The sequence below is a fragment of the Mastigoproctus giganteus genome, chromosome 10, assembly GCF_048544385.1.
Source record: "Mastigoproctus giganteus isolate SK-2022 chromosome 10, ASM4854438v1, whole genome shotgun sequence".
Lineage (NCBI taxonomy): Eukaryota > Metazoa > Arthropoda > Arachnida > Uropygi > Thelyphonidae > Mastigoproctus > Mastigoproctus giganteus.
In genome coordinates, this window is record NC_143584.1 from 18,131,348 (window position 1) to 18,152,010 (window position 20,663).

At 36.3% G+C, this 20,663-nt stretch overlaps 2 protein-coding genes across 2 annotated transcripts in view; one reads left to right on the top strand and one right to left on the bottom strand.

Moving 5' to 3' along the window:
- Window positions 1-20,663, bottom strand: part of ringer (tubulin polymerization-promoting protein ringmaker) — a 76,367-nt gene that overhangs the window by 22,331 nt on the left and 33,373 nt on the right. The gene's annotated exons all lie outside the window — the stretch shown is intronic.
- On the top strand, window positions 439-3,967 carry LOC150078819 (retinal rod rhodopsin-sensitive cGMP 3',5'-cyclic phosphodiesterase subunit delta-like). The gene is made up of 2 exons (XM_090382380.1): window positions 439-477; window positions 3,519-3,967. The coding sequence occupies exon 2, from the start codon at window positions 3,530-3,532 to the stop codon at window positions 3,965-3,967; it is 438 nt and encodes a 145-aa protein (XP_090238506.1). The 5' UTR covers window positions 439-477; window positions 3,519-3,529.

Consider the following 20,663-nt stretch of genomic DNA (forward strand, 5'->3'; position numbering starts at 1 on the left):
TTAAAAAAAAAAATTACAGTACAAAAACTTTATTTCGTAATCAATAAATAAAAATCAAAATACCTAAAAGAAACGAAGGATGTTTCACAAAAAAAAAAAAAAAAACCACATCTACCGTGCGTGCTCGGGCACACGAACCATTTCTGTTCTTTGATTCTGCAGTCCTTAATCCATATTGAGTCTTCTATAGTTCCACTCTTATTTTCTTCAATATATCCAACCATTTACCATGAAGATATGGAAAATCGAGAAAAAGAAAATACTTAAAAAATCCTGAAGAGCAGCTCACACGCAAATCACTGCAGATGATCTGAGCATGAAGGTAGCATACCTCAAATAAGAACCACTGGATCCAGGATAGTAAACTTTGACACCCTACTATTGGTTAATAGATTTAATCCTATATGTAACCGTTTGGCAGCTCCTCTTACCGGTTGGTATGCACAACAGGTTTTAGTAGCAGGAATCAGACGGCAGGTAAAGATTTTTATGTACATGTAACCGGATGTATTTAACTTAATACATAATACAAACCAGTTTAACCATGTAATTTTTACCATACATTCCTTAGCCTAGATTTCCTAAAAAAAAAACCCTTAATTCACAATTAATTACAAAAGCTCCCAAATTGTAACTTTATATTTTCTCCCCCTAACAGCCAGGGTATGATCTAATTATTGGCAGCGGCAAGTTGCCTGAAATGTCACTTTGAATGTATAGTGGTTTGGGCCTATAAGCTTAATAAACTATAAAAATGTAATTTTTATGTTATTTTCTCACTTTCAATAATAATATTTGAATTATTTATGTGATTATTGGGTCCTATTATTATTATTTATTCATGTTCCTGTTTTTATGAGATGACTGCAACTGTTAAACAATATTGTTGATTAATGTATTAAATATTAGTGTTATTTAATTTTTTTTTTCAGTATAATATAAAATTATTCTTTAGTTACTGTAAAATTTTGAAAAAATAAGAAATTAATAAGTCATTATTACAAAAGCACCCCGTATAAGAGTTTTGCACGGAACCCGCAAGTAATTCTTGAACAGGGGCCTTAAAATTTTGGGGCTGGCCCTGGCTTCAGCTCGTCAATTGTAACGTGAAAAACACGCTAATAACTGTTAAAGATATCTCAATTTTTCTTGTGGTCTTGTAATTAAACAATCCTATTTCAGTGCGCTTAGAACAGACGCAACAAATACGATTTAAAAAAAAAAACTGTTCGTTCAGCAGCGCAAAATATCAAGAATTTTCAAATGATGGCTACCATCAATATTAACACATCAAGAAAGCGCGCTTAACCACGAGTTCTTCCAGGGACACAAATGAAATTATACAACTATCGCTAGTTCTGCTGGAATGAAAAAAGTGCACAATACGCTCCGCTTCGAGGGGTGGTTATAGAAGACGAATTGCAGGTCGGAACCGGTTATTACTATAGGAAAATGTCAGACATCGTTGAAGCAGGAGTGAACAGATGATTAAATATCCTGAAGACTTTGCCAAATTGCTAGAAAAATGGTGCATTTTTATGGTGCAAAGAAGCTTCTGCTTCACCAGTCAAAATATAATAATACACACACGCTCTCTGATCACCGAATTATGATCACCCTATCTGTAATGGACTGTCGCAGTGAAAAAAAAAAAAAAAAAAAACGAACAGCTTCTTAGGCTAGAGCAGCGGCAATTTGCATCTGGTCGTGCAAGTCAGTGATAAGCAGCAGTTATGGGACGTAGTAATGATATTAGAGTTTCAAAAGGGCATAACTGTGGGAACTCGTGCGTCTTGCCGTTTCCGATATGGAAGTGGACTTTAATCACAGCCCACTGTGGTTAAAGTGTGCAAAGAATGGTGTCAAATCGCCTCCCGCCGACAGAAACGTAATGGATTACGCATGGTGGACGTTCGTGGTAAGCGAAGGGTGTAGCGCGACAATTGACATCGCAATACAATATGGAGAATGCAACAACATCCCAAATGACGATGCGCTGCATACTCGGACGTAAGGGGGTTCCACAGCAGACGAGCCAAAAGACACCCTCTCTTCACCGCTGGGGCGCCTCAGTAGCCAGGTGGGAAGGAGCAGCAGTGCGTAGCACACGCTTCTTGATTAGACGGGGGTTCGAGCCCGTCACCACCAAATACGGAAAGGTCAGGGAATGACCACCGCATATCCCGGAGCAATATGGCCTTAGTTCCTAATGCTCCTAAAAAAAACAAAACAAAAAAAACTCTTCACCGCTGATCGTCGTCGAATGCTGTGGTGTCAACAACATGCTGGTTGAACACTGGAGGACCGGAAACGAGTGTGTTGGTCGGACGAGACCTGATGCAACACGCCGACGGATGCCTTGTATTTTTAATAAATTTCGCCATATTTATTAAAAATAAATGTGGCGAAAGCAATATGGGGTTGCTTAATATGGAGCATTTTTTCTGGCAAGAACTAGTACCCATGTACCTCACCAGTGAAACAACGTTTCACTGGTGAGGCGCTGTTTTGTGTGGAGGGGGGGGCTACTGGTACTGCTGACGGATACATACTATGGCGAGGTCTACCAGCAGCTTTTAGGAGACCATGTGCATCCTGCCATGTTGCATTTTTTTTCAACACAAACTGGATCTCCCAAGACGCTAATGCGCTGTGTGATCGGGCCCGCACTGTGCACAAGTGGTTCTAGGAACACTGAAGATCTTGATTGCCCTCCAAATTCGCTTGACCTCAATCCAATTGAACACCTGTGAGATGTTTTGGAACGGGAAATGAGGCGTATGGATACGCAACAGTCATCTATTCAGACACTGTGGAAAGCACTGCAGGTAGCATGGCTGCAGATCTCTACGGACATCTAGTGGAGTCTATGCTTAGGCGAAGAGCGGCTGTTATTCGTGCGAACAGTGGCCTAACACGGTATTAGGTAGGTGGTCATAATTTCGTGATCACTCAGTATATATTCAAGTTTCATTCCTCACGCAGATACAGATCCAACTGACCTTTGGATTCCCCAAACTATTAGCCACAACTACCCTTGAAAGTAATTTTATTTCAAAGATTAAAAACTCACTGTCTAGGAAATAAACTTCCTACAATCCAATCTGTACCTCTTTTCCCCCTAATAAGAATTAAGAGCTCCCCGTTCTTTGAAGATGTATTAATTGCAGGTAACCCTGAGAATATTGATATTTCCAGCACTTTTTAGAAAAGGCAGAATATTGTGATCATGAGTGACAGCTTCGGAGAAAAGTATCGAGTGGGGACGTACATAGAAAAATTATGGATCAAATTAAAGACTTTTTTTCTAATATAAGAGTACTTTTTTTTGTGATTTCTCTTTTTATTCAAAAGTTTGTAATAAGTGGCATTGATTTTCATTACATTCTCGTTAAGGATCTGGAATCAACACCTAAAATTTTATAAGTTCACCTATATGTATTAAAAATAATATTTTAAATCTACAAGTATTATTTCTATTTATTTCTTACTTTTTTTTTTTTTTTTTTTTTGGTTAGGATATCTTGAAATGTGTTCTGGAAGTGAACCGAATGAGATATTCAAAATTCAATACGTGAGGTTCCGAAATCTTTCGGGCAAAGTGATCTGGGAAACCCATGAGGACTGGTCCAAGCCATGCGTGCATCTAGTACGCATGCCTGTTCGGGCTTTAGAAGAACAGGAAGTTGAGAGGGAGTTTGGTTTTGCATTTGCCAATCCACTACTTGGTGCTTTCCGAATGGAAATGTACGTTTTGGTTAGGGGAAAAAGAATCACGGAGGATCATTTCAGTGTGGAAGAAAGGATAGAAAGGTCCGTGAACTGGACAAAAATCATGGTCAATTCGGAGGATGGACCCCGCAGTTTTAAAGAGGCATTAGTGATAGATCCAGTAACTTTAGAGTTGCGATTCTTCTTAAACAACGCACTGCTTAGGACATCAAGAGTTTTTGTAGTTTATTACTGAAAGAGTACAGTAATATAAGTAATAATTGTTGTAAACGTATAACGGTTGTATTTTGTAGAGTTACCATCAATAAATAGGCTAACTTCTAGAACTACTGTTTACGACTTTCTTTGCAGTTTTATTACCAGTGGCTTATCCGGGGGAGGGGAAGTTATAAATCCCCACTGGGGCAAGTCACTTAACATATATTATGGGTATTATATAGTCACTAAATCAAATCTCTTCTGTCCCCACCAACGCAATATAATCTCCTAGAAAGCTACAGAACGTTACTGCACAAAATTGAGCGCGTTTGAGAAAATTAATGTAAATCAGCATAATAATTGAGTGTAACATTAACAGGCGAAGTTCCTGATATTATAACGATATAATCCAGCGATGAAAGACTTAAGATTTTAATAACACAATTTTGTGTAAATTACTACACTTATGAGAAAACTTGCAAGTTTCCCACGATTTCAGTCATATTTCCTGACAGTTAAGGAATTGTGAGGAAATGACTGAAATCGTTTTGTTTATGCTGTTCAAATAATAAGATTTAATTAACTTTTTTGTGCAATTTACCAATTAGAATTAAACTACAATATTTCAGAAAGCATTTTAAATCTTTTGTCTTTATCCTCCCCTCCCCTTAAAAATTACGCCGTATATACTCGGCAATTTTAGAAAATTTTCTTATATAGACTATTCAAATTACGAATTTGTTGCTAGGTGCTGTAGTAATTTTACTTCATACAAGCTGTAAGAGCTTGTAGAGACTATATACCCCGCGAGACTATACTTCTCTGTAATACGATTTATGCACTTGTCACGTAGTTGAGCCAGAAGTGCTGAAATCATTGCGTACCTTATTGCACCGCTGGATGAAATATAGATTATACTTATCTTTATCAGTTAAGCGCCTGTGATCTCCATATAAGATATTGATCGAAAATTCAGTTAAATCTCTTTGGTATTGTTAATAAAAATATTTAAGTGCTTATCAGTACAGTATATTAATAATATTAAGCAAAGCAAGTGACGCAAATACATTGTACTTGACTTTGCCAGTGCATTTCAAAAGGCACGACTGTAGTCAAGTGACATGAACGAGGAGAGCTATTCTATGTTCGATATCCACGTGATACCACAAAATCTGGAAATATTCTTGTAATCAATCTTGTTAACTCCTTGTCTCTGATCTTGAGTACTTGTCTAGAATTATAAACAGATTTTTTTTATTTTTATGACAGTTATGAATGTCAGATAAAATACACAACGAATCCTGAACTGTAGCTTTTATCGCTCTGTTGTGTTAAAAAGTACAGCTGCTTTTATTTCTGGAACAGATTTGTCCTTTCTTCAAATTTACGTGTTTTGTTGGTTCCTTCAAAAAAATAAAATTAAAGTTTCACTAATTTACATTTATTTGGCTGTTTTCCACTTTTTTTTTTTATCAGGTACATTCATATTTACATGTCCTATGTATAAGAAATGTGTGTGAAGGGGCATAATCGAAAGATTATAATCGTTTATACTGATATCATTCGAACGATTAGCAGTTAGTAACCACTAACCTTTCGATTATTGAAATCTCTATTACTTAATCATTCAATAATGCCCATCACTAGTGGAAGGGTGTGTAGGCTTCGTACAATATTACCCATTACGGATTACAGCATGAAAGAGCCTGCATGTGTGAAGAGTAAAAAAATAAAATTTTCCGTTTATAGTCCGGGATGACCGGAGAGGAGTTTGCAAATAGAGAAACAGCACCGTATTTAGTAATCACGCGAGCTCGAACTACCCTAGCACCTGACCACTATGGTGTGCGCCCTCCGTACCTCCTCACATAGCATGTGAAGGGAGCATATTCAAAATTAAGTTTAAACTAGTGGTACATCGTGGAATCAGCACAAACAAGGTTATTTCATTGTGCATAATAACTGCACAATTTTCAGAAGTACACACAGTACATAAAATAGGAATACCGTTAAATATTTAAAAACTATGGCGTGTACAGACATTCAGCACAGAATGCCATAAATATCACGAATCTGTCATAAGTTCGTAATTCATGACAGATTTCTTCCAAACTTACAGGCATTACCATGTTAGAGTATAACAGACAAGTACAGTATAGAAAATCCACCATAAATACATCTACAAACAAAAATTTCTATTTATAGAAAATGACCAAGCCACGAACACTACTGATTTATAACCAATGGTCTTCATGGTGCTGTTGTGCAACCATCAGTTTTATAATATTATGTACTAGTTTATAGTAAGTACTACAAAGCAATATTACTGCATTTACTTCTACACTATCTCACATCGTTAGTATAACAGTTGCAGCCAGCTGTTTCATGCTTGCATAGCAATCCAGGCGTATGGTGTCAGAGCCATGGAACTTGCCTGGGTGCAAGAAGTCAAACTCAGTAAATGCTTTTTTACGCGAGTGAAGTCACGTGGTAGAAACAAATTCAGAATTCTGTGATTATACAGAAGCGAAACTATAAATTATAGTTCCTTCCCCCCCGGATCTTGAACCACCATACTAAATCGGCTGTTGGGTCCCCCTCCCCACTCGGTGGCGGACCTCCGGTATTATATAGTACCTTTATGAATTAGTTTACAATAGTTTTTAATTTTAAAGACTATACCTATTTTTATTTAATTACTAGGAACTTTCTAATTTCAAGTTCTCGTGGTGAATTGCATTCACCGCGAGCAGTTTATTTGGAACCAAATACAGAATTTGAAAACAGCAAGTGGCATTTAACATAACTTTTGTTTTGCATAATATAATCTTAACTGCTTCCTGTTTTAATCAAATCATCACAATGCGTAAATATCTTTTAAAAGCAGCAACATAATTTCGATTTTTCCTACATTTTAAGAATAAAACTTAAAGTAACCATTTCATTATCATTGTACGAGGGGTTTCCGAAAAGTAAGGTAACACATTTTTTCTCTCGATGATGTTTAATAATACGAAGTTGAAATTACACACCAAGAAATAAGTGAACATGCATTACTTCTTCACAAAATCTCCAGTTTTATTGATGCACTTGTCCCAACGATGGATCAGTTTATAAATACCAGTACTGAAGCAGTTCGTGCCCACACGCAGTAACCAACATTGCACAGCCTGATGAACTTCCTCATCCATGGTGAAATGCTTTCCTAAAAGGTGATTTTTCAGAGGGCCGAACAAATGGAAGTCTGAAGGGGCTAAGCCTGGGCTGTAGAGGGGGATGCGAGTTTCCCCAACGATTACGGCGCAACCGTTCACGAGTCGTGTGGGCCAAGACTCCTTGTCAGGAGTCTTGGTCGTTTGCGTCGAATGTTGGCTTTCAGTTTTTCCAATGTTACACAGTAAAGCTGTGCATTGATTGCATTCCTCCCTTCGCCAAGAAATCCCCAACAGAACGCCTTGACGATCCCAGAACACTGGGACCATGACTTTTCGGATACTGGGAACAGTTTTAAATTTTTTGCGCACAGGAGATTGTGGATGTTTCCAAGTCATGGAGCCTTGTTTGCTCTTCAGGGTAAAGTGATGAACCCACGTTTCGTTTGCTGTGACTATGCGAGCGAGAAAATTTCCTTCGTCGCTGTATCGAAACAGGATCTCCAGACACATCCCCATGCGTTTTATTTTGTCCTCCTCTGGCAATTTTCGGAGTACCCAGCGGCAGCACATTTTTCGAAAGCCAAGGACATCGTGAACAATCGACTTACTCACGTTCACTGTTTGTGCAATTTCACCGCCTGTTTTCAAGAACGATGCCCTTAATAAATGTTGTCTTCTGTCTTGCTCGATGAAGGCCTGCCCGCCCGATGTCAATTTTAAATGTCAACACGGCCCGGTTTAAAATCATTCCACCAAAAACACACCTGCTTCTTTGTCACCACCGTTTCGCCATACATAGAAACCAGTTCACGGTGATTGTCATTTGGTGAAGACCCCGCTTTTTGCAAGCAAAAGCTTGCAAAAAGCGAATAACTTCACGAACACCTGTTTTGGACCACACTCACACGGTAGCCCCATTTTTGCAACTGAAATCTGCCGTTAGGCGACAGTACCGTAACGCTGCACTGGCGGTCTTTTTGAAAGTTATTTAATGAGTCTATCTGTCCACCGCGTTTCATCTCATTCCCTTTCACCATTATTAAGAAAAAAAAAAAAAAAAAAGTTACCTTACTTTTCCCGTGGTGTGGACAAGTACCCAGAATCATCTGTCCAGGTGACTGATGCTTCTGGGTAACCAAGTGGCCAGAACAGAACACACATATACCTCCACACACATATTTAGCCCATTCGTAGTGATACTGGTGATACTTCAGAGATACGAAGCGGAGATGAACTGACGTTCAAGGAGCCGCCCTTTACAAAAGCACGTGTCACCTTACTTTTCGGAAACCCCTCGTATATGTTCGCAAAGAGCGTGCACTAATTTAGGGCCATCCCAGGTAGAGGGTTAAATCCCCCCCCCCCCCCGTTTATTCTCCTATCAAAATAAAGTGAGTTTTTTTTTTGTGCACACACGATCAACAAGCTATATGATGATTAAAACTTAATCATTTCCTGCAACACTTCTTTAGCACTCTCCCACCACCAACTCTGATTTAATGTGTCCTATATTCCTATAAAAGGTTTACGACAGTTGCGCTTCATTCCTGAATGATCAGTTTTCATTGACAATTACATGTCACTATAATTAATGTACAAGTTAGTGCATTTGCATCATTTCTGTACATAACGAACTACATAAGTAGTTCGTAAATTGGCATCATTAAGAATCTCATATTGTGAATACCTTCACAACGAGTTGCCATGATATTGCACTACCTCGAATAAGTAACGCTTCACCATAGGAGAAGACTATTGTTAGTGGGTGATGGTATCCGCTGAGAATAAGTAACAAGTCTTCTCCTATGGTGAAGCGTTACTTATTCGAGGTAGTGCAATATCATGGCAACTCGTTGTGTAGGTATTCACAATATGAGATATACTTGATGATGCCAATTTATAACTACTTATGTAGTTGGCTACGTACAGAAATGATGCAAATGCACTAACTTGTACATTAGTTAAACTAGTTACGTAATCTGAGACTTCAGCCCTAAACTATACCGTAATGTCTATATAACATAACCATGGAGAGGAGTTCCTAAACACACTTGCCAGGAAAACATTCTGATTAGAAACAACTTAACGGTCTGGGAAGGGGATTAGAACAAGGAACTACATAGCATCTCACAAGCTCTAATCGGGTATTTCCCAACATTAATAAAAAAAAAAAAAAAAAAGTCAAGTCGAACGGAGAGCGATTAGGTTTTTTTTTTTATATATAAACCCCAAACGAGAGGTATTGAGTAACATTGAACATATTTTAAATTTTAATATACTTTGAATTAATTAACTGACACTTTATGGGTACCATTGCCCTAATTGGTACCCACCAAATAGGGTAATACGTCGTATTACCCTATGTGGGTCCTTCCCATATCGGGTGGAAAATACCAGTGTTCGAATTCTGTCAAGACGCAATGAACTTTTAATGGATCTTTTCTCAAAGTGGTTCAGTTAGTAGATTTCAAGCGAGGGTTGCATGGTTGTTCTCTCCCGGAAACTCTGGTTTTTCATCGAGTAAACAGGCAAAACGACTACAGAACACATAAATGCAATTTACAGCCACAATACATACGACGCAATACTATCTAAAGTCGCTGATGCGCCTAAAACTCAATAACAACTAAGGCCGGCTCCAGACATTTGCAAGCGTCTGGAGCAGGCACTCACAATGAAAGCAGAACCAATCGGATGTTAAAATAGCCAGGATAACCTATTGATTTTCAGATGGGAATGAAAGACTTCATCGTGATTTGTCGTTTACATTAGATATTGACGTTAACTTTTTTATTGGCGTTATTCCAAAAAATTTGGAACGAAAAACTGTCATGCGAAAGCGTTACGAAAATTTATTCCAGTTTAATTTATCTTCTACTGGACCACATTTAATGAAATTTTGCAGGGAGCTTCATCTTAGCTCAATACTACAGGAAAAAACTTCCAAACCTCTGAAAATTGCAGTTGTTTTTCCAGGATAGTGGAAAATATAAACATGTGATCAAGGAAATTTTCTCACGTAATAAATGGGATAATGTGGACGTATATCATATCGCTAGAAAGCTAAGGAATTTAGAAACAAAAATATTAAGGTTTTAAGATAATAAAAAAAAAAAAAAAAAAAAACTTTCGGAAACTGGGAAATGCGTTAATTCGAAAACGCATCTGGTTTCAAGTCACCTGGTGTTTTCAGACTGAATGCAATTTTTTTTCTTTACAATTACGCTGTGGCTGCAAAAAAGTTGTGCACACTTATGAAAACATTCTTCAACTTGGGCATGTCATCAGATCTTTCGATAAATACTACACGTAATGTAGTATTTATCGAAAGATCTGAATAAAATCTAAATACACCAACTATAGATGGAGTATTTAGTCGTGAACTAAAATCTCTTCAATGTAAAAATTATATATCCTACTTTAGTCATCACAGACCAATTACTTTCAGTAACCGATACGTAATTATTAATAAAATAAAAACATTGATATATTTTTATCCATGAATTTTATTAATATCTGAAAATTAAAACGTTTTAACGCCTGCCGATGACTCTTAAAAAAACACGTTAAATATGCTAGCGGCAGGACACATTATATACCTGGTACAGAATTATGATTTCGAAATCCCTAAAGATTTCGGATTTTTATTATTTTTTTTTAAATGAATTGATAAAAAACACATTATACAGCTAGAAAATCTTACAATACTGTATATGATTATCTTATTTTTAAGGTTAAATGACATTGAATACAATTTTAAACATTTAAATTATCATAACGGATTAAAAATATAATCCTATTTTCATGGGCATCATTAATATCAGGCAGACAAATTTGTTATGTAGCGCGCAATGAATTCAGAGTGGAATGAGGCATAGTAGTAACTGATGGTGATTTCAACTGGTAGCGCAAAGAAAAAAAAATGAAATAATAATAAAATGATAGAACATTTTTCCCCACAATATTAAAATCAAATAGAGGTCTGCCGAATCGTTTAATTTCAATTTTATCATCGTACTGCCGCAACGATTTTTTTAAAAAAAAAAATTACTCATCTTATTCACTGCGGTAAAGACTAACAGAAGTATGCGATATGGAAAACTGGAGCAAATCTTTCCGTAGAATATTTATCCTCCTTCGGCTGGTAGGAGGAGTTCCAAAGCGTTTGATGCGATTCATCAGTTATTTACTATATGTGAGCAATGAGAGCCAGTTTTAGAATGGCACATTATTCGTTCTGCTGACTTACGAATACGCTACATTATATGTAACCATTAATTACTGATATCAATTATAAAAAAAGACAAAATTCAAATCAGTAATACAAATAGCAAAATAAATACAAATCTAACAAAGAAGTATGCCTTTTTATTTTTTTCCTGTGCCAGTGCCATGGCTCAGTACGTTTGGTGCATTTGTCAATTCCATTTCGAATTACAAATCTGGCTGAAGTAGTTAGCAAAAGTAAAAAGGCATATGATGCAAGAAAGCAAGCTTATACAGCATCAGCTGAAAAAAAAGAAAATAAAATAATAAAAATTAAAAAAAAAAATTCCCATTTCACAACCATTCGCTCTAAAGGTTTGTCCAGTTCTTGCTTGAATTCATTTAAGCTATCAACTTCCACGACAGATGGAAGTTTGTTCCAGCAATCAACCACCAGCTGGCTAAAGGCAAATTTCCGAACATCTATTCTACAACTGTCCTTCAATTCGAATTTATGCCCTTTCAGATTCGTAATCTAAGCAAGTGGAAGAATTCCTTCAGCATTGAGCCTGCTCAACCAGTGCCACCTTGAGATAATGTTGTTAAGGTGGCGCTGGTTCAACCCATTCAAGGCTTTATACACCTCAATCAGATCACCTCGCAGGTGTCTAGTCTACAGACGCTGCAATTTGCAGAATTTAATCCCATCCTGGTAAGAGCACTCCTTCGTTCCCCTCACCAATTTTGTTGCCATGGGTGCCAGCAGCATTGTGCAAGTGCAGCACCTTTGGATTTCGAAGTAATACACGATTTTTAATATTTTCGTGAGTTTATTGAAATATAAGTTATTGCATGTATTCGAAAATTTGGTGAACAAAACATTTACTCCCACATGCAGCTTGCAAAATATCCTGCAGGCGCCCATGCTTGTTGCCCTTCTCTATACTGGTTCTAGCAACTCTGCATCCTACCTAAAATGAAGCCTCCAGACCTGTATGTAGTACTCAAGGCGTCACCTGACCATTGCCTTATACAAAGGGATAATCACCTTCTCCCTGCTAGCAAAATTCCTTCATATCATTGACAATACCCCATGACCTGCTCTGGCACCTGTCTGCACTGCTCAGAAAACTTCATATCTGAATACACAATTATCCCCATGTCTTTTTCATTCTCTACCACCCTGAATGTAGTACGTTTCTCTGCTGTTACTTCTATCCAAATGCAGTACTTCGCATTTGTCAATGTTAAACTTCAGTTACCACTTCTCAGCCCTTCTGCCCAACTTTTCTAGATCCTGTTTCTTCAGCATACTCTCATTTCTTTCCTCTTCCAGAAAAGTTTTTAAAAAAAGTTTTTTTTTTTTTAAATGAAATGTTTTCATTTCTAAAAAGCTTTGTTTTTTTGAAATATTTCTAATCTCAGGCAACCTTTGTAATGTTACCAAGTCAAGGGACGTTACCTTTCGTCTTTGCACTTTAGAAACAAAATTAGTTCTTTCGGGGAACATAACCTAACTTGATGTTAGCGAATAACTTTTAAGTTTAAAAAAAGAAAAAAAAAAAGCTGAAGCTCTATCCCATCATTCCCTCCCCCCCTCTGCTTTTGCTACAAACTACGGAACCACCTGCGACCAATGAGTGAAACATTAGTATAATGAACAGCTACGATTACCGGGTGGTCTGGAATAAATGATCATTGCCCTTCCAGATAAGGGTCTCGGATATGCCTTGTTTCACGGTATTCCATCTCCGGGAAATTTATTATATTTCCTGGAACTTTTTAAATGTACCTCGTATAACGACGTCTGATTGCAATTAGTTTATTTTTACACCATAAACGTCAAGTACAGTCGAGGTAACGTTCACTTTCAATAATAAATAAATGCCAATGTCCTAAGTGAAGTCATCTAGAAAAGTCCTGGAGTAAGTCCGACTTAGGCTGGCTGAATATTAAAACGTTGCCTGCCACTCAGCGATTAGTTTTTTTTATTATTATTTTAAGAGGACGCGGAAATAAAGAACCTAATGCAGTTAATTATGATTGAATACAGCTATTAAATATTTAGCATTTACAGAATTACTGTGAGGTGAAATTTAGATGGTTCAAGCATAACAGGAAGTATGGAAAGCATTTATAATAAGAAGACACATTGATCATTAATATAATTCCATCTGATCGAACAATTCCATTCATCCCGGAAATAGTACGCTTCTATGAAGACACTTCCGCAATTATTTACATCATTACTACTGCAATCAATTACGTTACATTTATCTTTGATATGAACGGCATCGCTAAAAAAACACCTCAATATAACTTTTAACCAATGAGTTGTATTAAATAGGAACTATGATGTACAAACTAAAATACGAAGTACAATATAAATTGCACAATGTACTTCTAAATGTATTCCTTTTAGGTTATCGGTTTCATGCTTTCCACAAACTTCACGCTTATCGCTACTTAATCCTTCGGCAAACACTAATCATCACTTAGCAACTTAAAAGAACTCGTTCTGCAATAATTTTAAAAATGCTACGCAACATTGGCTCTCATATACTAGAAATGAAGTGGAGCTTTGTGAAATGATAATAGTCAGCAAACACAACTAAATTCGCGATTTTTTTTTTTTTTGTTTTGCTTTTTAAAATTAAACCATAGTTTGTGTTTTTTTTTTTTTGAAGTATTCTGACGAATAATTATTTATTTTTACATTTCAAAATACTGATTTTTTTTTTTTTCATATAGTTCTAGTTTAATGAAATCAATTTTTACATATCTAGTTCGCAACGCCTAACTCAACTGATTAAAAACTTCTTTGGTATAGTTTAGGGCTAAAGTTTGAGGTTACGTAAAGAGTATGAGATATACTTAATGATGCCAATTTATAACTACTTAAGTAGTTATACTATGTACAGAAATGATGCAATTGCACTAACTTGTACATTAAACTTCTTTATACAGTATTACACAAAATATACTTTAACATTATTCGAATGGAGGTTACTGCCCGTGACTACTAAATACGATAAATATTTGTATTGACGATTTATTGTAAACTCTACTGACTTGGTTCTCGTGCCGGAGTATAAACAGAAAATTTATTTTTTTTTATGATAAAGACTAACGTCGTTCCCTTTTTTCTATAGTAGCAACCGGTGGCGATTTCAACTGGAAGAGCAAAAAAATAAATTTTATTCAGGACCATTTTCTTCTTCTAATCATTTTCGGAGAATTGTTCCAAAAATAATTATTTCAAAAATATAATGCTGTACAAGTACCTGTTGAGTAAACAAGTTTCCAAAAAACAGGTCACCATTTAATCAGTTTATTTATCCCTACGACAATTCGATTTATTAAATAAGAAACCCTGAAATACGTGTTGCATTTCGAGAGTTGCGATTACAAAGTATTGCGAAACGTGAATATTACTTTGTGACGTATGTGCAGTGAATAGAATTATTTTTACATATCAGTTGATCAATTAGTAATTAATCACTTCTATTATCATAGAAAAAGAAAATCAGTTCATTTAAGAAATAAAAATCGAACTTTAAAAGGAAACTGCATCCTTTTGCCAACAGTTCTTTCACGACTCGATCTGAAACATTTGCCACATGATGGGGAAAGAAACTGAACAGAAATACCCTTTGAAAAAAACCAAAAAAAAAAAACAAAATGTGGTGTAGAGTAGGGGTGATCAACAAGCTGGCACAGTAGTATGCTAAATTCCTTCTAGAACCTTCTTTGTATACCAGTAACCAATTTTAAAAAAATAATTTTTTTAATAATGCAAGTTGGTTGAGAACTCTTCTGCAAAACTTCGGGAGGGAACTTAGGGGACAATTATAAGGAAAAAAAAAAAAAAAAAATACAGTATATATATATATATATATATATATATATATATATATATATATATATATATATATATATATATATATATGAGCAGTGACAGACTAGGACAAGAAATCAGTTCTGGAATTTAGAGTAAACCACTATAGCAATGGCGAATAACAATGGTACGTAAAATTACCATTTATTTTTTAATTATCAAGTAATGATAATGCATTTTCTGATAAACTTGTTAGTTTGCTTTTCATTTGAACCAACCCATCGGAGCACCGATCTTCTGGCATTCGCCAAATGGGCAGTCGATCACTGAACACGGGTCTGAAAACGCTTTCTTATTGAATTAAAAATAATTCAAAAATTTGGAAACAACATTTCTTTATTAATTTATTTCTTGCGTTATATAGTCTTTTTATCCCCCCCCCAAGTAATGCATGAAATGTCTTAATTAAGAACTTTTTTTAATTAAGAACCAATTAATTTTGGAATCTCTTCCCTCTTTCAACAGATTAACTGTGTAAGGACTACACAGGAATCTGAAAGCTCAATTTTATTGTAGTACGAGCCCTTTTGGTATGATTAAAAAAAAATTCAAGTTACACGAATGCTGATTCTGTACCTCCATCCACATATCTAACAAAATCCCAACGCCAATTTCTGCAGCCATCTGTTTACATGTATACGTGGCATCCCTTTTAGCAGGCCGAAAATAATACTATGAAAAAATTATTAAAGAACAGAAAATAACAATACTGGCAACTTATAATTTGTTTTATAAAGTGTTATAAACGAGTATAACGTATTTTGGGCATACTCTACTTTAATATATTCCCACTTCACAAAGCCAACTTAGATACCATGCGTTCAAAACCGAAGCGTTTACTTTTGTCATATTAAAAGAAGTGGGAGCAAGTAATACTTGTAATATATATAAAAAAAAAAAAAAAAATTAGCTTTATCTCAAGTGTTTTTTTTTTTTCCCCCCAGAATATTCTCTTCTGAACAGAAGAGTTTTGGCACTTTGAATAATCCACGCAAACTGTCGTCTGCTCGTCTCTCTTCGGGCGCCACGGCGTCTGTACAACTTCGCCATTGACATTTTTTTTTTCTCTTTTATTTTAAATAATCCATCTAAAATACTTTTCTTCGGAAGTTGGGGCTAATAAATACATATTTAAAAGCTAACTCAAGAAGATATAAATATTTGAACATAAAAATAATTAAAAATATGTTATTGTAGAAATCATGTATATCGCACTATTAAATACAGTGATGATTAAACAAGCCATAATATTATCCACGCAACTTTAGGAAGCTCTGTTTAACTAAGTTTAATCAGTTTATTTATCCCTATACTGAAGCATATGCATCGTTCACTTTGGTGATAAAATTATAAATGGAATATATAATGAAAACAAACCAAACGGTATTAAAATGCATATAAGAAAAAATATACGAAATCTGACTATATAGAATAACTTTATAGGATAACGTATATTAATTTTAATGAAAGGAAAGAATACATACATGAAAAACAAAACAAACTAAATACAGTAATATATTCACTCAGCAGTTACATCTTCTTTCAAGAAGAAAGTACAAACGAGTGTTCGTAGAGACGTCTGTCAATATATGAATGGCTATATGCGCCATCTATAATTGAATTTATATGATGAAAAAAATTAGGAAGTTAATGTTAAAAAAATGTAATTAATATAGAAATTAAATCAATTAATTACAAATTACCTGATTTAATTTCTTAAATTAATTTTAAATTAAGATAATATTAAAATAAAATTCATAATCTGCGTTACATATAGTTCGGTCACATTAAATACTTGCAATTAGTAAAAAAAAATTAAAATTTAAAAAATCTTGATTTTACATTTTTGGCAAAGTGTTTGCTGTTGCCAATTTCATTGTTTATTTTTTTTTTTTTAGCATTTACAATATTAATAAAATAATTTATTTAATCATATTTATGATTAGATTTAACTGACTATATAATAAATGCTTTTAAATTAAATATTAGTCTAACTTTACGTTCATTATTAAAATATAACAGGAAAGATGACGGAAGAAATGACTCATGTTAGCATATTAGAATTGATGCAAACTCACCAAACGACTAAACATTTAAAAGAACTTCCTGTATTTATTGGAGTATATATATAAAAAAAGTAATCGTCAGAGGTGCGTATGTACATTATAATCTGTTACTTCCTTCCCAGGGCTGGCGCACTATGGCCATAGTTGCCGATGCGCCCAATAAATTCCGAAACAAACAAACAAACAAACAAACCTTCCCAGGGAGCAACAGTGTATCTACTCAAGGACAGGAAATCATTTTATCCACAGTATATTATGAGGTGTGCGTTATCGGTGATTAAAGCAACCTCATGGGCAATTACGGAAGGAACGGCAACGAAGAACAATTCATTCACTCGGTTTAAAATCGTGTTGGCGAACATCACAACATTCTAACCATAACAAAACATGCATCTTCTCAAGTTTGGAAGGGGGGGGAACATAAAAGTGGAATTTATAATTTTTCTTTCCTGTTCTTCCGCATTTTTATGAATTACCATAAATAGTTGAATATAACAAAACAGGTGTGTGTGTGTGTGTGTGTGTGTGTGTGTGTGTGTGTGTGTGTGTGTGTGCGCGCGCGCACAGAGAGAGAGAGAGAGAGAACCATAGCAGAGCTTCTTTCTGAATAAGATTTAATCGGCGAGGGAAGCAGAGTATCATTAATTAACGACAAGGAAATACAGAAAATTGTTTATCATAAAAATTCGCGAGCTATACATTAAAACATTAAGATTAATTATGAGAGCATTATTGTAATCAGGGAAGATACATTTGCATTGGAGAAGCGCCAACGCATCGCAAATCAATAAAGATAGTGCTAAGAGAAGTGAGTAACTATAGATCAGCCAGTCTGATCAGAGACAGGGAAAATCGTGGAGGCAATTGTTAGGAATGCAATACAAGAATATCTAAATAGAAATGGTATTCTGTAGGGAAAAATCATGTTTAACTAATCTAGTTAACTATTTTGAAATTCACTCGTGAAATGAATGTACCAGATAATTTTGACGTTGTTTATTTGACACTCTTTCGCAAGAGAGTCACTGTATAACTGCAGGATAGGAAGAAGGACTGTGATTAATAGTTATTCTTCAGATTGGGCTAACATAAGTGGGGTCTCCCTCAAGGAACATGCGACTCGGAGCCCTGACAGGAAGTTTTCTGAACAGTGCAGACGGTCTGCAAGAGCAGTTCAGTGTCTTGTCAGTGATATACAGGAATTTTTCTAGCAGAGATAAGGGGGATGATTATCCCCTTGTATAAGGCAATGGGTCAGGACACACCTTGAGTACTGTGTACAGGTCTGGAGGCTTCATTTTAGGAAGGATGCAGAGCTGCTGGAACGAGTATGGAGAAGGGCAACAAGATTGGCGAGTGGAACAAAGGGTTTCTCTTACCAAGAAAGACTTAAGTTATGCAAATTACAGTGTCTGGAGACTAGGCACCTGTGACGTGATCTGATTGAGGTATATAAGGCCTTGAATGGTTTCAGCAAGCTCAATGCTGATGGGATTGTTCTCCTTGCCCAGATTAATCGCATGAGGGGACATAAATTCGAATTGAGGAAAGGCAGTTGTAGAATAGATGTGTGGAAATTTGCCTTTAGGCAGTGGGCTGGTTGATTTCTGGAACAAACGTCCATCTGTCGTTGTAGAAGTGGACAGCTTAAATTTAAGGCAGAACTAAACAAACATTTGGAGCAAATGGATGGGTGAAATGGGGAGGTTTTTTTTTTTTTTTTTTTGGCTGATGCTCTATAAGCTTGCTTTCTTGCATCATATGCCTCTACTAATGCTAATGCTAAAATGGGGTACAGTTTCTTTTCTGATGAGTCTCCTTTTAGCCTACAAACAGATTCTAGAAGTTATTTCGTCTGGAGACAAGGAGGAATGCGGTACCATCCTTACATCAGATAAAGGGACCCTTACGGTGGAGGCAGTGTTCTCGTGTGGGGCGGAATAATAATCAACGGCCGCACCCCTTCATGTTTTTGATAGTGGTACCATAACTGCGCAGAGGTACCGAGAACAGATCCCAAGCCCTATATGCGACTTTTTAGAGTGCGGTTACCCCAGATTTTCTTTTCATGCATGACAACGCCACTGCACATAGAGCTCAAGTGCTGGAGGAATATCTTGAAACTGAAGAAACCCAACAACTGCAGTGGCCAGCACGATCACAGACTTAAATCCGATCGAACATGTGTGTGACGCCCTTGGGCGTTGCACTCCGCGCCGACAGCCAACGCCTTGGTCACTTGGTGAGCTAAGGTCTGCGCAGGTGGAAGAATGGGATTTTTTGTATAAACACCCTTATATGCAGCATTATCCCCGCTGTCAGGTCTGTTTAGCCGTTGGAGGGGTTCACACTCCGTACTGATGTCATGTTACCATATTTTCGGGCATCTTGTATCGACTTCTGTAATGTGATCGTTTTGGTCATTTTTACAGAACCCCTATAAATGGCCCTTATACCTGTCCGAAGTTTCTCGCTATCTCTCCATTTCATCTTTATGCTATGGTACAGCACCATACCAAATTTTGTCCAGCTTCATCAGAAGCTGCACGAACTACACCACGTTTTCTACGTGTTCTGTTAATTTTGTCGAGCAGTGTATATGATACTAGAAGTAGGCGACAAATTCAAATTACGGGGTAAGTGGTTTAAACAGGGTTTTTGGAAATTCTTTTAGCCAGCGAGTTGTCGGGTATTAGAAATAAGCTGCCTTCGTTGGTTGTTGAGGCTAACAGCCTTGGAAAATTCAAAACGGATCGTGTTTATGTCGAGAGGAAACCCATGGGTATTTTATTACAACGATTTTTAGCTGGCGCAGAGAAGTCAAGGACTTCTTTGCACTGTACTGCTAATACTAACTGACAAAAAGAAGAAATTAAAAATAACTATGCATTGAAGTCATACGTATAACCAAGCAAATTTGTATACACTTGTAATTGCTACATTTCAAGACATTTTTATAAAACTGTTAAATTTGTAAATAAGAGAGCCTATCAAGACGTTCTTAGACTGATGTATTTCTTCAAACTCTGTGAAAAACTACGAACAAATGACCCTCCTACTACTTGTGAATCTGCAATCCTTGATCGAGATGGGCAGTCATTCGACAAAATTCGAACTCAGATCTTTTCCACCCGGTGTGGGAAGAATGGCGATCCTACCAACTTATTACCCATGAGGTCGAATATCTAGTGAAACATTCTTTTAATATCGCATACTCCCTGTTTCCCCACAATAACAGCTAATAGGAAGTTCAAAGTGAATGCCCCATTTTGGCAACTTATCAGGAAAGTTCATCGCTGCTGCCTCCAAGGCTCCGTCCTGGGGCTGCTGTTATGGAACATTACAATAGATGACTTCCTGGCCTTTAACCTGGGGGAGGTCCGGTCACAAGCATTTGCAGGCGACCTC